We start from the raw sequence: 21,622 nt of genomic DNA, 5'->3' as shown, positions 1-21,622 counted from the left end.
AGGTACCTGACAAGCCCGACACCATCAACAGCTTTTAAACTGGACAATACATTAAACAGTTGTGTTAGACAGAAGACAACAGGCTAGGACTCTAATCCCTAAGAGAAGGGAAACAAACAAGGTAAGCTCCATCATCACGCTGGCTTTCTGCGGGAAGCACCTTCTGAATTCTGGTACAGGGAGGCGGATCTCAAACGGTCCACAGTGATCTCGCTGAATTTAGGAAACAGAGATCAGAATGTGGAGAAGCAGCAACAGAAAGAATCTGAGGGAATTACACAGAGGAAGAGCCCCAGAAACAGACACTGGCATGTACAATGTTTCTTCACACAGGTACAAAGCCAAGGGGAGAAAAGGACGGCTTTACAACAAATGGTGCTGACACAATTTGATATCCGTATGCAAATGAATGAACTCAAATTCAACTTCATGCCACATACAAACATTAACTCTAAACAGACCATAAACGAGTGTTTGCAAAGGGGAGTGAGGAAGCTTGTCGGCGATACACATGTTCACTCTCTTGATTGTGGTGATGGCTTCATGGGTGAATACCAATGCCAAAATTTATCAAATTGTACAAAGTGTACAGATTTTTGTACATCAATTTTTATCTCAAGAAAAGCTGCCTCTAAAAATAAATGGGGTCTCTGAATTGGATTACAGAAATGTATTGATGTTAACTTCCTGATTTGACGGTTGAGCTGTAGTTACGCAGGACAGCGTTTTATCTGGAAGATGTACGCTTTGGTATTTGGGGGTGGCAGGGCTGCGTCTTGCTCTTGGGTGGTTCAGGAAAAGTTATTTTGTTCTATTCTTTGCAGTTTTTATGTAAGTTTGATATTATTTCAAAACAAAGAGTATGATCATAAGGGGACATTATAAACAACTTTATACCAATTAGTTTGAAAATTTAGATGAAACGTACAAATTCCGGTGGGGGGAATTATCTAGAATTACATCAGAATAATAAAAAAAAGTTTGATAACTAGTGACAAAACCCAATCTATAATTTAAAACCTTCTTAACAAAGAAAACTCCAGATCTAGATGTCTTTATCAGTGATTCTACCAAACATTAAAAAAGAAATGTTAATTTGATGCAAAATCTTCCAGAGGATAAAAGAAAATACTTTACAAGGTCAGCATAACCTTGATAACAAAGACATTAAGAGAAAGGAAAAACATAGGGTAATTTCACTCATGAAACATATGCAAATATCCTAAGCTAATATTAGCAAACCAAATCCAATTTATATAAAAGGTAACACATCATGACCAAGATGGGTTTATTCTAGAAATGTAAAGTTAGTTTAACATTAGAATAAGGAGAAAAGTCAACACATGCAGAAAATGCATTTGATAAAATTCAATGTTTGTTCATGATTACAAAAAAAAAAACTCAGCAAATCAGGAATAGAAGGCAACTTCCTTACTTTGATAAAAAGGGCTATTAAAAAACAACAAACAAACAAAAACCTATGGCAAAAGTTTGTAAGAAATAGGGTGGGAAGATTTGCCCTCCCAGGTATTAAGGCTATAGCAATTAAGACAGTTTGATGCTAGCACAAAGACATAAATAGACCAATGTAACAAAACAAACCAAAACAAACCCATGTACATATGGTGCTTAGCCTGTGACAAAGGAGGCAACACAGGGCAATGAGGGAAAGTCCTGGGTCAATTGGAAAGCCACATAGGAAAAAATAGAATGTTACAACCCAGGCTGATGGTACATATAATGTGAAAGACAAAGCAATAAAGGTTCTATAATATAGTAACATATGTTCACGGCTTTGGTATAGGAAAAGTTTTCTTAAACTTAACACTAAAACGACTACCCATTGAGAAAAAGACTTGATCAACTGAATTAAATTAAATCTAAGAACTCTTGTTTTGCAAAAGTCACAAATAAGGAAAAGGCAAGTCACATAGTAGGAGACGATACATGCAATAAATATAGCCCAAAAAAGAGCACATTTCCTTAGTATATAAAGAACGCATACAATCAATAAGAAAAAGGCAACTCCATAGAAAATAACGAGCAAGAGACTTGAACAGACAATATACAAAAGAAGATGGCCAAGGGGCCAAAACACATAGGAACAAGTGCTGAATCTCATTAGTAATTAAATTAAAACCACAGTGAAATACCACTACATACTCACGAGAATAGCCAAAGGATATGAAGCAAGCAGAACTCTTATACAATGCTGGTGGAAATGCAGTTATACATGTAACAGTTAGGCTGTTTGGCAATTTCCAGTAAAGCTAAATAAAAATCCATCCCTATGACCCAGCAATTCAACTTGGGTATATATCCAATAAGTGCATGTCTGAACCAAAGGCAGGTACAAAATATACATAGCCATTTTATTCATAAAGCCCTAAATGGGAAAACCCAAATGTCTATCAGCAAAAGAGAGAGAGAGTTTGTGTGTGTGTGGAGTGGTATGTTCAAACAATGGCATAATACAGAGCAATAAGTTTAAAGTATCAATACATGCAACAACATGGAGGAATCTCAAAGCCATACTGAGCGGAAGAAGACCTAAGAACATGTGCTGTACGAAACCATTAATATGAAGTTCAAGAACATGCAAAACCAATCTATGATGACAGAAAACAGAATAGTTATGGGGCTGGAGGGTTGGGGATTGTCTTAGAAAACGGACAAGGAATCTTTTGGAGCATTGGAAATGTTCATTATCTTTTTTATAATAGAAAAGAAAAATCAATGAGGTGAAAACCATCTATTCCTAAAAAAACTGTTTTTAAGTATTCAGAGCAGCATCATTTGCCTATCAAGACTAGAATAGAAAGTAAATTATTACACAGCAACAGATAACAAGGGTGAATCTCATAAACATACTAAGTGAAAAGAATCCAGACTTAAAAGAATATATACTGTTTGACACCATCTATTTAAAGTTCCAAAGCAGGCAAAACTACGATAGTTTTAGAAGTATAACCAAAGTGTTAGAAGTCAAAGTGGCAGTTATGTTTGGAAAGGAGGGATGAAGTTGTGACTGGGATGGGGCATCTGAGGGGTTTCTGGGAATCTTTATTCTTGACTAGTTGGTAGCTGCATAAATCTTAGCTTTGTGGTAACTCACTGAGCTATAAATTTATGTTCTGGTCACTTTTCTTTACGTAATACTTTTTAATGAAAAAGTCCAAATACAAACAAACAACACTGCAAGACTGACTGATACCCAGCTACACTGGCCCTGCTATAATGTGTGCCCTATTTAAAATACAATTTGAGACCCCATTCAACTCTTCCGCTGGCTAGAAGACTTGAAATAAATCAGTGAATTTTTTTCATTCTGTTGCTTGAGTCATCAAGCAAAATGCTTAGCTACGTATAAATATTAACAGGACAAGTGAAGCTATTACGAACAAGAAGAGGTTGATCTCACTACTATGGGGCAATACTTAACATACAAGAAGGCCACTCAATACAAACATATAGGGAGGCCAGATGCTGGAACAGCCTAAAACTAAATTAAAAAGAGTTAACATTAATTACGGGGGGCGGGGGGAAGCCTACAAATAATTCACAATTGGTGAGATGATAATGCAGGTGAACTGAACGTACAAAACTGTGACTGTTGCATTATAAATAGCATATGTACTGTGAGAGGTGCCAGCTGACCACTTCATTTATCTTTAAGTAGTAAAAGAAGGAATGGTAGAAAAATTAAGGTGGGCCCCAGTGAGGTCTGCTTTACTTCGAGGCAGATAGCTTTCCCATTGCCCCATTTTCCTATTATAGAAAGATAATTCCCATTATCTTTTTATAAATTCTAAAAGCACAGGAACATGATCAGTCTTAAAAGTGCTAACCCTGGCATTTATTTCAACTGCTGAGAAGAAACTGTAAAAAAAAAAAAAAAAAAGGCAACGGCCAGACACAGGTAAAATCTAACAAGAGACTATCTCTGTTTTTTTCTCATTTACCAGAAAAAATACCCTAAATCCTAGCTTTAAATGCTTTTTTGGCAAGGGCATCACTTGGAAGGATAATTCTGAACATTAAAAAAAACTGCTTTACAGGAAATATACAATTATAATAAATCTTTATTAATAACCTCCTACCATCTCTTCAACATATGGCGCTGAGAAAACGGAATATCTACAGGCAAAATAATGAGGTTGGACTACTTTACATCATACACAAAAATTAACTCAAAATGGATCAAAGACCCAAATTTAAGAGCTAAAAGCATAAAATTCTTAGAAGAAAACATAAGGGAAATTTTTCATGATCCTGGATTTGAAAATGGTTTCTTAAATACAACACCAAAAGCTCAGGCAACAAAAGAAAAATTACATAAACTGGACATTCATCAAAACTTATGTGCATCAAAGAATACTATTCAAGAGAATGAAAGACATTTCCCAGAATGGGAGAAAATATTCGCAAATATACATCTGATAAGGGTTACTGAAAATGACGAAGACTTGAAGCACTTACTGATGAAGATCAAACACCATAGCTTTCAGTATGAATTATACCTCAACATAAAGAAAACAAAAATCCTCACAACTGGACCAATAAGCAACATCATGATAAACAAGGAAATGACAGAAGGTGTAAAGAATTTCATTTTACCTGGATCCACAATCAAAACCCATGGAAGCAGCAGTCAAGAAACCAAAAGACGCCGTGCACTGGCCAAATCTGCTGCAAAAGACCTCTTTAATGTGTTGAAAAGCAAAGACATCACCTTGAAGACTAAGATACACCTGACCAAGCCATGGTGTTTTTAATCACCCCCTACGCATGTGAAAGCTGGATGATGAATAAAGAAGACCAAAGATCTGACACCTTTGAATTGTGGTGTTGGAGGAGAATACTGAATATACCATGGACTGTCAAAAGAACGGACAAATCTCTCTTGAAAGAAGTACAACCAGAATGCTCTTTGGAAGCAAGAACGGCGAGACCATGTCTCACATACTACAGACATGTTGTCAGGAGAGATCAGTCCCTAGAGAATGACATCATGCTTGGTAGAGAGTCAGCAAAAAAATGGGAAGACCCTCGATGAGATGGACTGACACGGTGGCTGCAACAATGGGCTTGTGCATATCAATGACTCTTAGGATGGTGAGGACCATGTAGTGCTTCATTCTACTGTACATGGGGTCGCTAGGAGTCAGAACCTACTGGATGGCACCTGACAACAAGGGTTTACCATACAGGATATATAAGGAACTCTTAAAACTCAACAACAAAAAGACAAGCAACCCAGTTTAAAAATGTGCCAAACCCACTGCAGTCAATTCTAACTCACAGTGACTCTGCAGGACAGAGTAGAACTGCCCAGAGGGTTTCTAAGGCTGTAAATCTTTATGGAAGCAGGCTGCCACATCCTTCTCTTGTAGAAAGGCTGATTAGTTCAAACTGCAGACCTTTCAGTTAGCAGCTGAGTGCTTAACCACTGCGCCACCATAGCTCCTATTTAAAATGGGCAAAGAACTTCAATAGGCATTTTACAAAGACATACAAGTGGCCAATAAGCACACGAAAAGCTGACTGACATCATTAGTCATTAGAAAAATGCAAATCAAAACCACAATGAGATACCACTGTCACACCCATTAGGATGGCCATAATTTAATTAAAAAAAATGAAAATAACAAGTATTGGTAAGCATGTGGAGGAACTGAAACCCACTGCTGGTGGGAATGTAAAATGGCGCAGGCACTGTGGCAAGTACTTTGGTGGTTCCTCAAAAGTTAAACACAGAAACTACCAAATGACCCAGCAATTCCGCTCCTAGGTATACACCCAAAAGACTTGATAACAGGGACTCAAACAGATAGTTGTATGGGAATGTTCATGGCAGCACAATTCACCATAGCCAAAAGGTAGAGACAACCCAGACGTCCATCAACAGGTGAATGGATAAACAAAATGTGATGTGTATGTGTGTGTGTATATATATATAACGAAATACTATTCAGCCATTAAAAGCAATGAAGTCCAGATAAATGTTACAATGTTGATGAATCTTGAAAACACACTAGATGAAATGAACCAGACACAAAAGAACAAATATTAACAAGATTCCATCTAGATGAAATATCTAAAATAGGTAAATTCATAGAAATAGAAAGGAGATTACAGTTTACTAGGGGGTAAAGTGAAATCCTGGTGGCATAGTGGTTAAGAGCTATGGCTTCTAACCAAAAGGTCAGCAGTTCAAATCCACCAGGCGCTCCTTGGAAACCCTAAGGGGCAGTTCTACTCTGTCCTTTAGGGTTGCTATGAGTCGGAATTGACTCAACGGCAATGGTTTTTTTTTTTTTAGGTGGTAAAGGTGGGAGGGAGTGGGGAGTTATTGCTTAATGGGTATAGTTTTTGTTTGAGGTGATAAAAGGGTTTTAGAAATATACAGTGGTAATGGTTGCACAATATTGTGAACGTAATTAATGCCACTTAGTTGTACACACGGAATTCATCAAAATGGCAAATTCTGTTATATATTTTACCAAAAAAAAATAAGTAAATTAATTAAACTTAAACCAAATTAACAATGTGATAACAATTTCCAATCCTCTTAACCTAAAATCACTGGTAATATCAAATAAAGAGGTTTATTTCCAAATCTGAACTCACAAAATTTTTCCTAAAATGTTAAAAAGAAGACTACATTAGGAGGACTTCATACCATAAGGTTTTTCTTCTGTTACTTTCCCTGTAGAATCTAGTGTATCAGTAGCTTTTCCCAGTTCTCCAGTGGCAATGTACCTCTAAAGGAAACAAACAAAAGAGAAAATCAGGCCATTAAAGGCAAGGGAAAACAGTTACGCGTATCTTGAAGTTTACATAGAATTTTGCTAGTACAACCAACACGATACAAGATAAAGGCAAAAATAAGAGACAGCAACTGCTGTTTGTTTTTGATAGGCAGTAAGTATTTGTGCAAAAACACACATTGAGAAACTGCCCATGCTATCCAACATGAAAGAAATACCTGACTTTATTGAAAAATATGGCTTATAAACGCTGTTATTTTAAACAAATTTTGTAAAACCAGTTTTATGTTGGACAGTTTTGCTTTTTAATGAAAATTCTCAATTATAACCAAGTAGGGAGACTACTATAACAAACCCCTACAAAGCCATCACCAGATTCAACAATTTTGCATTATGATTAAAATACGAAAATAAATCATCTTACAACTTCTTTTATGAAATAACACAAATCTTAGAAACTACTAGATCATGCACGTGAACAAAAGTTAATACGTAGAAAATGAACAAAACTAGTAAAGCAGAGGTGGCACACTTATTAAGTGTGCTTTCTTAATAAAAAGAAAATGATGCTTCCTAAACTCTCGGAAGGGAAAAAGGCCACTTCTAAGAACAGATCATTATTCACACAGGAAGAATTATTTTATTTTTAGTAGTCTGAGGACTGTCTTCTCATCTCAAGGCTGACTTGTAATACATATTTTTTTCACTACTCTCTTTTGGTCAAATTCAAATTTATTTGGTGTATCACATGGAGTAGGAAGCCTGGTGGCACAGTGGTTAAGCTCTCAGCTGCTAAGTAAAAGGTCAGCAGTTCAAACCCACCAGCTGCTCCACAAAAGAAAGATGTGGTAATCTGCTTCCACCAAGATTACAGCCTAGGAAACCCTATGGGATAGTTCTAGTCTGTCCTATAGGGTTGCTATGAGTTGGAATCGGCCTGGCAGCAATGGGTTATCACATGAAGTTGTGAGAAAAAAGAAACACAGGTCCTACTGAAAATAATCTGTATTTATGTGAGCATTTTCTTAAGAGGAAGTTTGAAGTACTTTGCAGAAATATAAGTTCACTAATGACAAGCTCATTATGCTAGCAAAGGAACCAGAGACAAAAATGAGAAAAAAAAATTAGAACTTCAAATTCCCATAAACATACAGGCATTTTATAGCATCCTAACTATCCTTTGATGAGATCACTTTCAAATTACATAGTGCAGAATTACTTTTTTTACAAATACAATACAGGAAAAAATGCTCTGAGGCATTTGAATTCATTTTTTATTTTGTTAATACTGACAAAAGTCAGTTTCTGGTAACTAAACTTTCAGTCTCGTCACGTGAGATGCCCACTCCTGCTCCTGTTTTGGGACAGTCCACCTTGATTAAGCACGTAAGCATATGCAGCGGAAGCCTAGCAGAGTGAGTGGGAAAGGCACAGGCTGAGACTCAGACCGGCGGGGTGTGAATCCTGACGCCACCACAGTTGAAAGTGAGGTTAAGTTGGTCTTCCCTAAAAGGAGTCTCAATTTTCTTATTTTAAAATGGGGATAATTACAGCACCTCATGAGAAGAAGCAAAGTTTAGAACAGTACCTGGCCCTGGTACGTTAATGGGTAACAATACTATTATCATTACTGTTATCTAAAAAGACGAATTGATTCATCTGAACAGTGGTTATAGTAACTCATCTGGTTACACTGAGTTCCCACAAAGAACTGTAATGCAACACATTGCTCTTGGGTTTTTGTCTTATAGTATGTCTAGTTGCTAAGAAAAACACAATGCAATCTTGTATACTGTGCCTTGAATGTTCAAACCCACCCAGAGGTGCCCTGCCTCAGAAGAAAAGCCTGGCAATCTGTTTCTGAAAGGTCACAGCTATGAAAACCCTACGGAGCAATTCTACTCTGTACACATGGGGTGGCCAAGAGTCAGAATCAACTGCACAGCAACTGGCAGTGGCAGTGAGCTATGTAATAAACTGTTCCCAGGAACCTTAACAAGTTTTCCAAGCATGCAATGCTCATTCAAGCTGAAGATTCCTTCCAGCGCTAAAAACAAAATCTATAAAAAAAAATTCACTAACACTTTTTAACTACTTTTGATAAAAACTTAATCTTCAACATACTTAAAGGTAAAACTTAATCGATTTAATTCTTCCAAAAAACACATAATCTAAAATTAAAAGTGTGAGAAGCACAAATAACTAACAAGACGATAACATCTATTTTTGAAACGTGAAGCACAAGAACTAGGTTTCTGTAACAAGACGCACCTGGGATCTTCTATTTATGTTAAAGAGTCATCTGAGGATCACGGTATGACCTTCAGCTTTCTTAGCTGAATACCAAAATGGTTTCTGACAAATAAAACCAAAACTGAAGCCCAATGATGTATTTACATTTCAGTCATCCTATTTCTGGAAATAAAACTTTAAAACATGTAACATAGTGTATGTGTGCAGTTTTGGGGTGATGAGTATAGGATGAATATTCCAATAAACTCAACATATTTTATCTTGGGGGTATAAAAACACAAACATTCCTTAATGTCAATATACCTTTTATGTTATTATAATAAAAGTGACTTATTCATTGCAAAGATTCTAGAAAACTGTAAATACTACGAAAAAAATTAAAATCATCCATAATCCTATAGCAAAGTAACCACTGTTTATATTTTGGGAGTTAAGAACAATTAAGCAACTGGTAAAAATTTATATCGTAAAGAGATCCTAAACACTGTACTTAAGCACAACGCACAAATTCACTGTATGATAGTCCAACCTCTCCGTTTTAATAAAACTTTTGTATTTTGTTAGTTCTTTTTTGATCACCAACATTTTAAAGATCGCAAGCAAGCCACATCAAACTGCTTTTCATTTATCTAAGGCACTTAGATCCCTTCCACCTGGACACAAAGTTTTCATGCCAACGGATAACTATATACTGGACCCGTGACAGGCAATATGCTCTCGGGTGGTTTTTAGGAAAAGCTTACTTAGATCACTGCCACTCAAAGTGAGATCCAGTGCCAGTACCAGTCCACGACAAGATAAATGAAAAAAAAAAATGAGGGTGTTTAGAAACTTATCTAGCAATTTGGCACTGCATAACAATTACATTTTATAACAGTCATCAATGAGTTTGCAATGAATTGGAAATAGTCTTTTACTACAGATTTCTTTAGAAGAAACAATTTAGATAAAATCTGATCACATTACCAACTATTTATATTCCATTTACAGCAAGGGCTTTAAAAATAAAGTTTAGTCCAGGAACTTGCTGATATTCTTCTCTACCCGTTGGCACAGTTATTTTCCTTCCACAGGCATTTTCACTGCTCCTAACCCAAAGTATTGTAATCAGCACCTAGTTGCTAATTAGAACAAAGATATCATCATCTCTTTTGGAGCTGGAGAAGAACTGAGAAGTGATTAAATAATTTTTCCTAAGGAAAAACTGAGAGGTCCAACGAGGCTGACTACTTGGACATCTTGACTTCTATTTCAATGCTCCTTCCATCATGCTGAGGTAACTGACTGAATACCAGCAGCAGTCCACAGGTTTACTGTTTCTCCTCCCTCTACAAAACACCTCGTCTCTCTCCTATCAAATGCCTTAAAAAGGATTTTAAAAATTTAGTCAAGGCTACTCTTTTTTAGAGGTGAAAAACGTTAACAAAGCCCCACTCTCTTCTTTAATAAACATTTTTTAGCCATTCAACAGTGGGCAGTGGTAGTTCAGTGGTATAATTCTCACTTTCTATGCAGGAGACCCAGGTTTAATTCCAGGTCAATGCACCTCAAGCCCAGCCACCAAGTCAGTGGAGGCCTGTGTGATGCTGAAGGGGTTTCAGAAGAGCTTCTAGACTGAGAGAGGCTAGGAAGAAGGACCTGGCGACCTACTTCCGAAAGTCAGCCAATGAAACCCTATGGAGCCAACTCAACAGTAGCTAACAACAGCCATCCAACCAATCACATCTTCTGCTGAAAAGTGCATGGTTTACCAAACGGTATTGCTGCTATAAGAGTTCCAAAGTTTAAAAAAAATCTGCCAAAAGAATTAATGATCTTTAAATTCCTTTCCATCTAAGAAATAATTACAGAAAAAAATCTAAATATATATATATTTAATTATGAGCACTGTAGAATTTCTGCTCCTAAGGATTTAATTTGTTTTTCAATTAAGAATTTCTAATTTATAGTCTTAATATTTTGAATCTCAGATATAAGAATTATAAATATTATAATTAGTACTCAGGAATAATGACACTTTTTCACTCAAACAACAGTTTATCCAACACAAAGGTCATTAAGAAAAACATTTTTAAAAAATTCAGAATAAAAGTTAATAAAAAAAAAATTAAGAAAACATTTAAAACAAAACAAAACCATTCTAGTACTCTTACCTTGGTCCCTGACAGCATACTGGTCAACATTTTTGTTCCTCTTCCAACTCCAACCACTACAAATCAAAGAAAGAAATATTTATGACACTATCTTGTAAACTGTGTTTTAAAACATCTACGTTTTTAAAAATCATTATTTCCTGGCATATACAATGTGAAGTTGCAAAGAGCGTATTTTTAACATAATTTGAGGACTCCTATTACCCCAATCAGTTGAACCTGTCTTGCAACTAAAAAATCTGGAAAGGGAGGATAAGAGAAAAGATATATACATTTTTCCATTCTCAATGTGCTAAACATGGTAGAAACCTCAACCCAGCCATTAGACAACGAAAAATTTTAGAACAATCTCAAAGGACTCACTGAAACTTTATATATGCACCAGTGAAAAATATATGATACAATCAGCCATGCTGGATTGTCTGACAGGATGAAGGTTTTTTTGACAGAGTTCATTATTACACAAACAAAACCCATCATCACAGCTAATGAACCATTTAAAGATAATTAGTGCCCAGGGGCATACAATCAAGAAAGTAGAAACATAACAAATCAACCTAATACAAAGAATAACATAGCAAAAAATGAAAGCTTGGAGAATGTATGCTAAGAAAAACCAAGTATAAACTACAACGACGGCCAACTTGTCTCTTCAAAGATTAGTTAGCCTTCGACACCTTCCATCAGGTTAAGTTGACAGGATTTAATCACTTCCTCACTTAATAACCGGCAAATCTTCGTAAATGCTCGAGTATTTACCATTAGAGGATAGAGTTGTGGAAGAGAAAAAAATGATACAATATAACCACGACAACTCAGAATCACCAGAAGAAACAAGGAGAAACGACTGGCAAGCTGAAGGAATTCCCATCAATATTTGTAACTGGTACTATTCAGTGAGTGTACCATGTATCAAAAGCATTGAATTTAATAAAATAAAATTAAAATATTTCTGTTGTTGTTACTGTTGTTAGGTGCCGTCAAGTCGGTTCCGACTCATAGCGACCCTATGCACAACAGAATGAAACACTGCCCGGTCCTGAGCCATCCTTACAGTCGTTGTTATGCTTAAGCTCATTGTTGCAGCCACTGTGTCAATCCACCTCGTTGAGGGTCTTCCTCTTTTCCGCTGACCCTGTACTCTGCTAAGCATGATGTCCTTCTCCAGAGACTGATCCCTCCTGACAACACGTCCAAAGTATGTAAGATGCAGTCTCGCCATCCTTGTCTCTAAGGAGCATTCTGGCTGCACTTCTTCTAAGACAGATTTGTTTGTTCTTTTGGCAGTCCATGGTATATTCAATATTCTTCGCCAACACAATTCAAAGGCGTCAACTCTTCTTTGGCCTTCCTTATTCATCGTCCAGCTTTCACACACATATGATGTGACTGAAAATACCATGGCCGGGGTCAGGCGCACCTTAGCCTTCAAGGTGACATCTTTGCTCTTCAACACTTTGAAGAGGTCCTTTGCAGCAGATTTGCCCAATGCAATGCGTCTTTTGATTTCCTGACTGCTGCTTCCATGGCTGTTGATTGTGGATCCAAGTAAAATGAAATCCTTGACAACTTCAATCTTTTCTCCGTTTATCATCATGTTGCTCATTGGTCCAGTTGTGAGGATTTTTGTTTTCTTTATGTTGAGGTGTAATCCATACTGAAGGCTGTGGGTCTTTGATTTCCATCCACGTCATTAAGGTCAACTCTACTTTGAGGAGGCAGCTCTTCCCCAGTCATCTTTTGAGTGCCTTCCAACCTGGAGGGCTCATCTTCCAGCACTGTATCAGACAATGTTCCACTGCTATCCATAAGGTTTTCACTGGCTAATGCTTTTCAGAAGTAGGCTGCCAGGTCCTTCTTCCTAGTCTGTCTTAGTCTGGAAGCTCAGCTGAAACCTGTCCTCCATGGGTGACCCTGCTGGTATCTGAATACCGGTGGCATAGCTTCCAGCATCACAGGAACACACAAGCCCCCACAGTACGACACACTGACAGACACGTGGGGGAAAATATTTCTAGTTGACCTCAATTAAAAATATTTTTGCCCAAATTAAATAAAATCTATAATTCTAGAAAACAAAAAAATCATACATTGTTTCTAGTTCTCTTGAAAAATATAATTTTCTTCACCAATCTTATCCTTTTCCTTGAAAAATTTTTCATTTTTTTCCTTAGCTTTACTTAGATCACGGTTTGCTATTTGTTTTCATCTAATTTTAGCTCTGAAAAATGGGACTATATACTGTAGCACAGTATTTCACAAACCATGAGTCACAACCCATTAATGTATCATGAAATCAACTGAATGAGTTATGATCAATATTATCTAAAATATGCAAAATAGAACACCCAGAGTACAATGCATGTAAAAAGGTAGGCACTGTTCCATAAAATCTTCTCGTTTGGAGGGGGTGAGTTGGGAAGAATCTCAGCATATTTCTGTGACTACAAATGTAGTCACACAGACCACGGGGCAGTCGTTCGAATAGAACAAGCGGATACTGTGTGGTTTAAAATCAGGAAAGGTGTGGGTCACGGTTGTACCCTTTCACCATACTTATTCAATCTGTATGCTGAGCAAAAAATCTGAGAAGCTGGACTACATGAAGAACACAGCAACAGGTTTTGGGAAGACTCATTAACAACCTGTGATATGCAAATGACGCAACCTTGCCTGCTGAAAGCAAAGAGGATTTGAAGCCCTAAAAAGTTAAGAGACCAGTGGTTAATCAAAAGGTTGGCAGTTCGAATCCACCAGCTGCTCTTTGGAAACCCTATGAGGCAGTTCTACTCTGCCCTACAGGGTCGTTATGAGTTGGCATCAACTCGACAGCCACAGGTTTAATTTTTTTTAGTTTTTTAGTACAGCCTTCAGTATGGATTACACCTCAACATAAAACAAAACCCCTCACAAGTGGACCAATCAGAAACGTCAGGATAAACGGAGAAAAGATTGAAGTTGTCAAGGATTTCATTTTACTTGGATCCATAATCAGTGCCTATGGAAGCAGCTGTCAAGAAATCAGATGACGCACTGCATTTAGAAAATCTGCTGCAGAAGACCTATTTAAAGTGTGAAGAAGCAAAGATGTCACCCCGAGGACTAAGGTTCACCTGACCCAAACCACAGTATTCTCAATCGCCTCATAAGCATGCAAAAGGTGGAAAACAAATAAGGAAGACCGAAAAACTGATGCCTCTGAATTACGGTGTTGGCGAAGAATATTGAATATACCATGGACTACCAGAGAATGAACAAATCTGTCTTGGAAGAAGTACAGCCAGAATGCTCCTTAGAAGTGAGGAGGGCAAGGCTTCATCATATGTACCTGGATGCATTATCAGGAGGGACCAGTCCCTGGAGAAGGACATCATACTTGGTACAGAGTCAGTGAAAAAGAGGAAGACTCTTGACGAGATAGACTGACACAGTGACTGTAATAACGGACTCAAACATAGCAACGATACTTAGGATTGCACAGGACCAGGCAGTGTTTCATTCTGTTGTATACAGGTTCGCTTGGAGTTGGAAATGACCGAACAGCACTATACAATGGTATTTGCACACATTCTTTAGCAGTCCATAAAAATATACTCCAGAGCCTCTGCCACAGACATTAAAAAAAAAAAAAAGATGGAAAAAAGAAACATCAGTGATTTTTCTCCTCTCATCAATTCTCCAATTTTCTTCCACAAGCAATAAATTGTTCAATATGTCTCCAAGACAAAGTGACTTCCTCTCAGGAGCTACAAGGTTCACCTTCTAAAGAGAAGCTGCAATCTCAAGAGATTAGATTAGATATAGGCATAAAAAAGAGCTGCATCTTTTGTTTGGGGTCCCTAAGGCCACCCCCACATTTAAAGGTTCACTCAGCACCAGTTGTGCTTATGGCTAAGATTTACTAGTGATGTAATAAGGATACAAAACTAGATCATATGGGCAAAAAGCACAGGCCGAGTCCAGAAACCCAGGCACAGGCTTCCTTACGCTCTCTCCTTCCTATGAGGAGGCATACTTCAGCAGTGTTCCTTTTGCCAGCAATGAAAAATGCAGTAACATGTATGCAATGTATCTGCCCAGGAAAGCCCATGAGAAACTCGGCATTGAAAGTTTTTATTGGGGGCTGGTGACATAAGCACCCTCTGCCTATGTTGGTGGAAAAAATTCCAGGCTCCTAGAAGGAAAGCAGGGGTTCAACATAAACCACAGTTTGCACATTATAGGCACCGTGAACCGCTGTTATCAGAGAGTGAGAACATTTCCAAAATCCAAGTTCCTAGATACCAGCCAAGGGCCAATCTTGCAAGCTGGTCTTTCTAAAGGTAGCAATCTCAGGCCTGCTATGTTAACTCTTTCCATACACATACAAACCCTTTCTCAAAGTCCTATTCACACATAAAAAGTTATTTCTAATAAATAAGCTTGTATATCTTGTACCACTGAAAGCTTCTTTACGAGATAACATAAATCCAGTAAGTGCAAAATAGTTCAAAGTAGACAGAAAACGGGCATGGCTTTAGCCAATCTTACCTGTTTTCAATATCTTTCTAATATTAAGTGGCAGTTACAAAAAACTTTCATTCATATATCTCTTACCCAGAACTCCTTTGGCTGCACTGTCTAGAGTTCCTCCATGCCCAATTTTGAAAGTCTGCTTTTTCCTCTTGTTGCATTTTGGAAGCGGCATTCCAGCTTCTATGAGAGTAATTGAGATGAAAAAATTACCAAGACAAATAAGTAGAATCTTCAGAAATATAACGGGAAGGAGGGTGGATTATTCAAAACAAAAATTATTGTACAAACTAAACATATTAAGCTATGGTAACATTAACAAAGGAATGGTATTCCAAAATTAGTTGTCAGAAACTGGAATTCATTTTCTAGGAAAAAAACATTCTTAAAAAAATGGGTAAATATCCTTGCAGCAGCCCACTTCTGCAGCAATCTGAAGTCTGGTGCACTAAAGATAACCATGTTGTTTTAAATTGTCATTGAATCAATTCTAACTCATGGCAACCTCGTGGTAACCACATGTGTGCAGAGTAGAACTGCTTCCTGGGGTTTTTAACGCTGTGACCTTTCAGAAGCAGCTCATCACGCCTGTACTCCGAGAGGCCTCTGGGTGGGTTAGAATACTCAACCTTTCAGCTAACAGTTGAGTGCTTAACCGTTTGCCCCAGCCAAGAAAACCTGTGGAGCACAGTTTTATTCTGGAGCACATGGAGTCGCCATGAGTTAGAACCCACTCAAAAGGCAACAGGTTTGGTTTTTATCAGGGTAATTACCTGGTTTTGCATTTTCATAAAGTTTGCCAGGGGACAGTGTAAGAAGAAAGTCCCTATACCGATTTAATGGGAAGGAAGAACAGGACCAAGATCTGGAGAGCCTTAAATACCTAGCTAAATAGTTCTATCACCAAAGGCTGCAGAAATTACTAGGTTATCAGCTCAATTAAGCAAAAGGATCATATCTTTCACCTTCCTATCTTCATAGCCTAGCACAGGCCTGCCTTATTGTAGGTGTTCAATACACCTAAAGTTCCTTGATGCCACTGTCTGAAATGATCTACCAGGCTGATAAACTGTCTGACCCTTTAGGTTTTTCTAGTTTTCTCCCAGTGTATACGAAGAAACAAAAAAAGGCTCTTGAAGAAGTCGGACTTGGCTGCAACGATTTTTTTTTTTTTTTTGGTTTGGAGACGTTATATTTAGTGTTCCTCAAATTGTGATCCACCCCCGACTACACCAGAATCACCTGAGACAACTGTTTAAAAATGCAGTTTCCTAAAAATATCCCACATCCCCAGAATCAAAATATCTGGGAGGTAGAGATCAGTAGATTAGTAATCTGTATTTTTACAAAGAACCCCCAAGTAATTATGACCACTAAAATGTGAAAAACACTGTATTAAGTCTCGGCTAACTATGTAATATCTGCATTTCTAATATATTTTTAAGAATGCAACTTTGGGGGCACAGAATCAGTACTTCCTTTCTGACGGGTTCATTCACGTGCACCAAACAAAAGGCTCCTGAGAGGTCAGATTACAAAAAATTGGCCAGCACGGACAAAGACGGAGGCTTGTTGAGTTTCCCCCCCCCCTTAGAGAGCGACAACTGCCAACTAGGCTACAGGAGTCCACATCAGGCTAAGTCCAAGCCCGAGATGCCCCAGATTTCTGTCCATAGTTAATTCAGTGGTCGTTCTCCTTTTCCCTTCCTTTTAGCTCTTGAGCCATGAGCGTCGCAAAAAGCCCATGTGCTCTCTGCGGCCTTCCCTTCGCGGCGAAGCCTTGGCGTGGTCCCCACCCAGGCTTCAGTACCTGCCAGCAGCTTCTCCTTCAGCCGATTCAGCAGCTCGGCTGAGGTGGGCCCTTTGGGCTTGTGCACAGCGAACACGCCGTTTAGGGACAGCAGCTTATTAGCCATAGCGGACTTGGTATCACCCCCTTCCGATCCAGCAGCGGCCTCAGTCTCTGCCGCAGCCTCGGTCGCAGCTTGAGTCTCAGCCGCAGCCTCAGTCACAGCCGTTGCGGCCGCAGTCTCAGTCGCAGCCTCAGCCGTAGCGGCCGCAGTCTCAGTCTCAGCCTCGGCCGAAGCAGCCGCAGTCTCAGGCCCAACCTCGGCTGTAGAGGCCGCAGTCTCAGCCGCAGCTTCAGCCGTCGCAGTCTCAGTCGAGACCTCAGCCGAAGCCGTCGCGGCCTCAGTCTCAGCCGGATCCTCAGTCGTCGCGCCTGCAGCCGTTGCTGGCGAGATCGCGGCCGTTGCTGCGGCTGTTCCCGCACTTTCTAGCACTGGGGCTGTGTCTGTTTCCAAAGACAAAGACGACGACGCCATCGCTGCCTCGGTAGCCGCCATACTTTCGGGGCCTAGTCCTCGCTTTAATCCTGGAGACGCACGCTGATGACGCAACAAAGAGCGCGAACAACCTTACCCTCACACTCCCGCCCTTTCCCATAAATCGAAGCGGCCTGGTGGAAGGGGGATCGCAGGGGCTTGTGGGAGTTGTAGTCCATGGTTTTCCAGAGCAGGCCTAGAAGTTGCCATGGCTTCTGAGGGCTCTGATAAGAGTAATTTTTCTCCTATACTCCCATTTGCTTCTTAGGTGGGGCTAGTTTGGTGCCTCAGAGGTAATTTGGAGTTACAATCTTAAACTACCAAGCAGAACATCAAGTCTGTGTATATTTTTGGCGGGGAAATCTCTTCGCACACCCCCACCCCACAACCAAGAGGACCCACTGTCTAAACATAAAAAAAAAGTACTGGTTTTTGCTCCCGCTCTGAAGAATCATTGCTTTAGTCAATGTATGGTGCACCTAGAGTCACAATTCAGAGTTAATATACACCTGAATGTAAGCTCTATTTGAGCAAAGAGCCTATTTATCTTGATCACTTCAGTATCCCAAGTACTTCACACATACCAGAGGCTGTGGAGTCCACTCCAACTCATGGGGACGCTTTATGTGTCAGAGTAGAGATGTGCTCCATAGGGTTTTCAATGGCTGATTTTTTCGGAAGCCGATCACAGGCCTTTCTTCTGAGGTGCCTCTGAGTGGACTCAAACTTCCAACCTTTTGGTTATCAGGTAAACGTGTTAACCGTTTGCTCTACAAGAGACACCTCACATATGGTGGGCACTTAAATATTTGAGAATAAGTAATTGAATACAAGTTATTCAAATTCCACTAATAAACTTAGGCCATACCAATGTTAAATCACTGGGGCTTATTTTGATGCCCCATACCCATTGTAATTCTTAATAACTAAGATTTTTCATACTAACTCTTCTGTGGATTACATTCCTTAGTAACACATTGCTTAGATACCAAAAGGCAGTATTGCAATTCATAAGCTTTGCTTTCAATTTGAGATCTCCTCTCTAGAAGTTTTTCCATCCTCTCCAAAATTCAGAAAGTGTCCTGATACTGGCATATTCTTCATTTTATTTCCTTTCCAGCCACATGAAATGGTATTTTGACTATTATGAGACAGATAAAGTTTGTCTTCACTGTTTCCCCATGTTTCCTTACAACCACCCTTTTCTTCATATCCCCTTGGACATTAATATCTAGTATCCTATTGATGGAGCCCTGGTGGTGCAGTGGTTAAGAGCTTGGCCGCTAACCAAAAGGTCGGCAGTTGGAATCTACCAGCTGCTCCTTGGAAATCCTATGAGGTAGTTCTACTCTGTCCTATGGGGTCCCTGTGAGTCAGAATCGACTCAACGGCAATGGGTTTATCCTAATGATATAGGAAGCCCTGGTGGCACAGTGGTTAAGTGCTCGAATGCTAATAGAAAGGTCAGTGGCACAAATCCTGTAGATGTTCTGAAGGAGAAAGATGTGGCAGTCTGCTTCCGTAAAGATTGCAGCCTTAGAAACCCTGTGGAGCAGCTCTACTGTGTACTACAGGGTCACTATGAGTCAGAATTGACTCCACAGCAGTGGGTTTGGTTTGGTTTGGGTATCCTAAAGATGCCTCTTAGCTGCCCAGAATTACCAGTTATGGGACCCCATTTGAACTTGGCCCCTTTCATTCAACATGACTGAACAACTGTTTTAAATACAGCATTAATTTATTTCTTCCTATATTTTCACCCTCCCCCAATTCAATCAGATCACCAGGCTCTCATTAAATCTTTGTCTGGGGGAGCTTTTGCAGGCTAGAAAGCTGAAGCTCATAGAAGGACATTGCCAGCTTTTGTTGTCTATTATAAAAGCCCAAGCTCACTAAAAAGATTGTGCAGATGTGTGCTTTGGAGGCCAGAAGAGAAGAGAATTTTGTTGAGAATAGGAAGAGAGACACTGGAAGATTTGCAAGTCCTGCAGTTAGTGGTAACCAGGGCCCCAACTCAAGATTTGCCCTTTTCCAGGAAGGTGGCATGACTTCAGAAAGGATGGCTGCACCCCAGGGGACAAGGTTTCTTTCAGCCTCAGCAAAGATTTCTGTGCTCTTCTCTTCGTATGGAAGCAGAGAGGCAGGCTTTAAGGGAAGGTTACAGACTTGAACGAGGATGGCTTGGAGATGAGAGGGCCTTCTCCCAATCGCCTGGACATCAATCCCCCAAAAACCGAACCCGTTGCCATCAAGTCGATTATGACTTATTGTAGGGTAATGTTTTTCAGCTATATGAATCCCCTCCCTGACGGACTTAGCTTTTCTCTTCCCTGAAGCATGCTGGGGATGAATTTGGGATGAACTCAGGCTAAGGTACGAGGCTGAGAGTGGCATGACTCAGCCACTGGCCAAGAGCGAGGAATGCCTTAGCAGTGAGAAGGAAAACATCTGGGCCTGGACCTGAAGTCCCTGGCAACACGGACTACCCAAGGACGTGGGAGAAAAATGATGAGCCTTTGTCCCAGATGGAATGGTATATAAGCTTGGGTCCCTTCCTAGGTGGTTGTGGAAAATACTCCAGCCGGCTACCACTGGAGAGAGCAGCTGCTTGCCCATGTAAGTTCCCCTGAATAAACGTATGAATCTGGAAAGGGCTACGTGTCAGTTCTTCAGATTATCTGCCAGGATGCACAGTGAGGGTCCTTCCTTGCTGGGGCTGTCCCCCGACACTTATAGCGACCCTATAGGACAGAGTAGAACTGCTTCACAGGGTTTCGAAGGCTATAAATCTTTACAGAAACAGACTACCATGTCTTGCTCCTGTGGAGCAGCTGGTGGGTTCAAACTGCCCACCTTTTAGTTAGCAGCTGGGCTCTTTTGGACATCGGTAAGCCTCCTTAATTTTGTTGTGACCTCAGGGTGGAAGGGGTACAGAGAGGGCAGAACTGGGGATGACAAACAATGCTTACACTGGAGATTCAGCAGAAAGCAAACAATCCTAATCTCAGCTTTCATAGAGTTTGGAATTCAGCAAACATTAATGAGTTTCTACTATTGCCAGATGTAAAAGGCAAGGTTCCTACCCTCAGAACTCGGTGTAAGCAAGTCATGTTATACTAATACAATCCCTTCTTTGATGGATTAACTAGGCCGTAAGGGAAGGAAATCCAGGAGCTGTGATTTACGTACACTTAAACAAGCTATTCGATAAGGTTAGTCATGATATTCTTAAGAACAAGGTGGTGACATGTGGGCAGTTTGTAAGAAATGTTAGAATGACTTTTGGAAAAGAGATTTCTAGTGCTGTCTATCAGGGCAGTGTCTGCAGCCCTGTTCTAACCAATATTTTAAGTATCAGTGGCATGGATGAAGATATAAAAGGTATGCTTACATCATTTGCAGTTGACAAGAAGCTGGAAAAAGAGAATAAATGCGTTTGAGAACAGAAACAGCAGCCAGAAAGAGAAATTCTGAGCACTTACCAGTGCTGGCCACAGTGATTACCACACCTCATCTAGCCCACAGGTAACTCATTTAACATCCCTTGGAAGCATTATTGTCATGTAAAGATGAAGTCATGGAGGCTCAAAAAGTTGAGGTAGCTTGTTGA

The 21,622-nt window shown here is 39.5% G+C and overlaps 1 protein-coding gene across 1 annotated transcript in view; it reads right to left on the bottom strand.

Moving 5' to 3' along the window:
• The window catches only part of TRUB1 (TruB pseudouridine synthase family member 1), a 28,695-nt gene extending 10,615 nt beyond the window's left edge, over window positions 1–18,080 (bottom strand). The window contains exons 1-4 of the mRNA XM_049854693.1: window positions 17,499–18,080; window positions 15,773–15,871; window positions 11,177–11,232; window positions 6,683–6,764 (exon numbers count right to left, since the gene is read on the bottom strand). Coding sequence (XP_049710650.1) covers window positions 6,683–6,764; window positions 11,177–11,232; window positions 15,773–15,871; window positions 17,499–18,033 — 772 coding nt within the window. The 5' untranslated portion in view covers window positions 18,034–18,080. The remainder of the gene's footprint in view (window positions 1–6,682; window positions 6,765–11,176; window positions 11,233–15,772; window positions 15,872–17,498) is intronic.
• Window positions 18,081–21,622: the final 3,542 nt, after the last annotated feature.

The sequence above is a fragment of the Elephas maximus genome, chromosome 16 (assembly GCF_024166365.1).
Source record: "Elephas maximus indicus isolate mEleMax1 chromosome 16, mEleMax1 primary haplotype, whole genome shotgun sequence".
In the NCBI taxonomy this organism is placed as follows: Eukaryota; Metazoa; Chordata; class Mammalia; order Proboscidea; family Elephantidae; genus Elephas; species Elephas maximus.
This window is presented reverse-complemented; position numbering and strand designations above follow the sequence as displayed.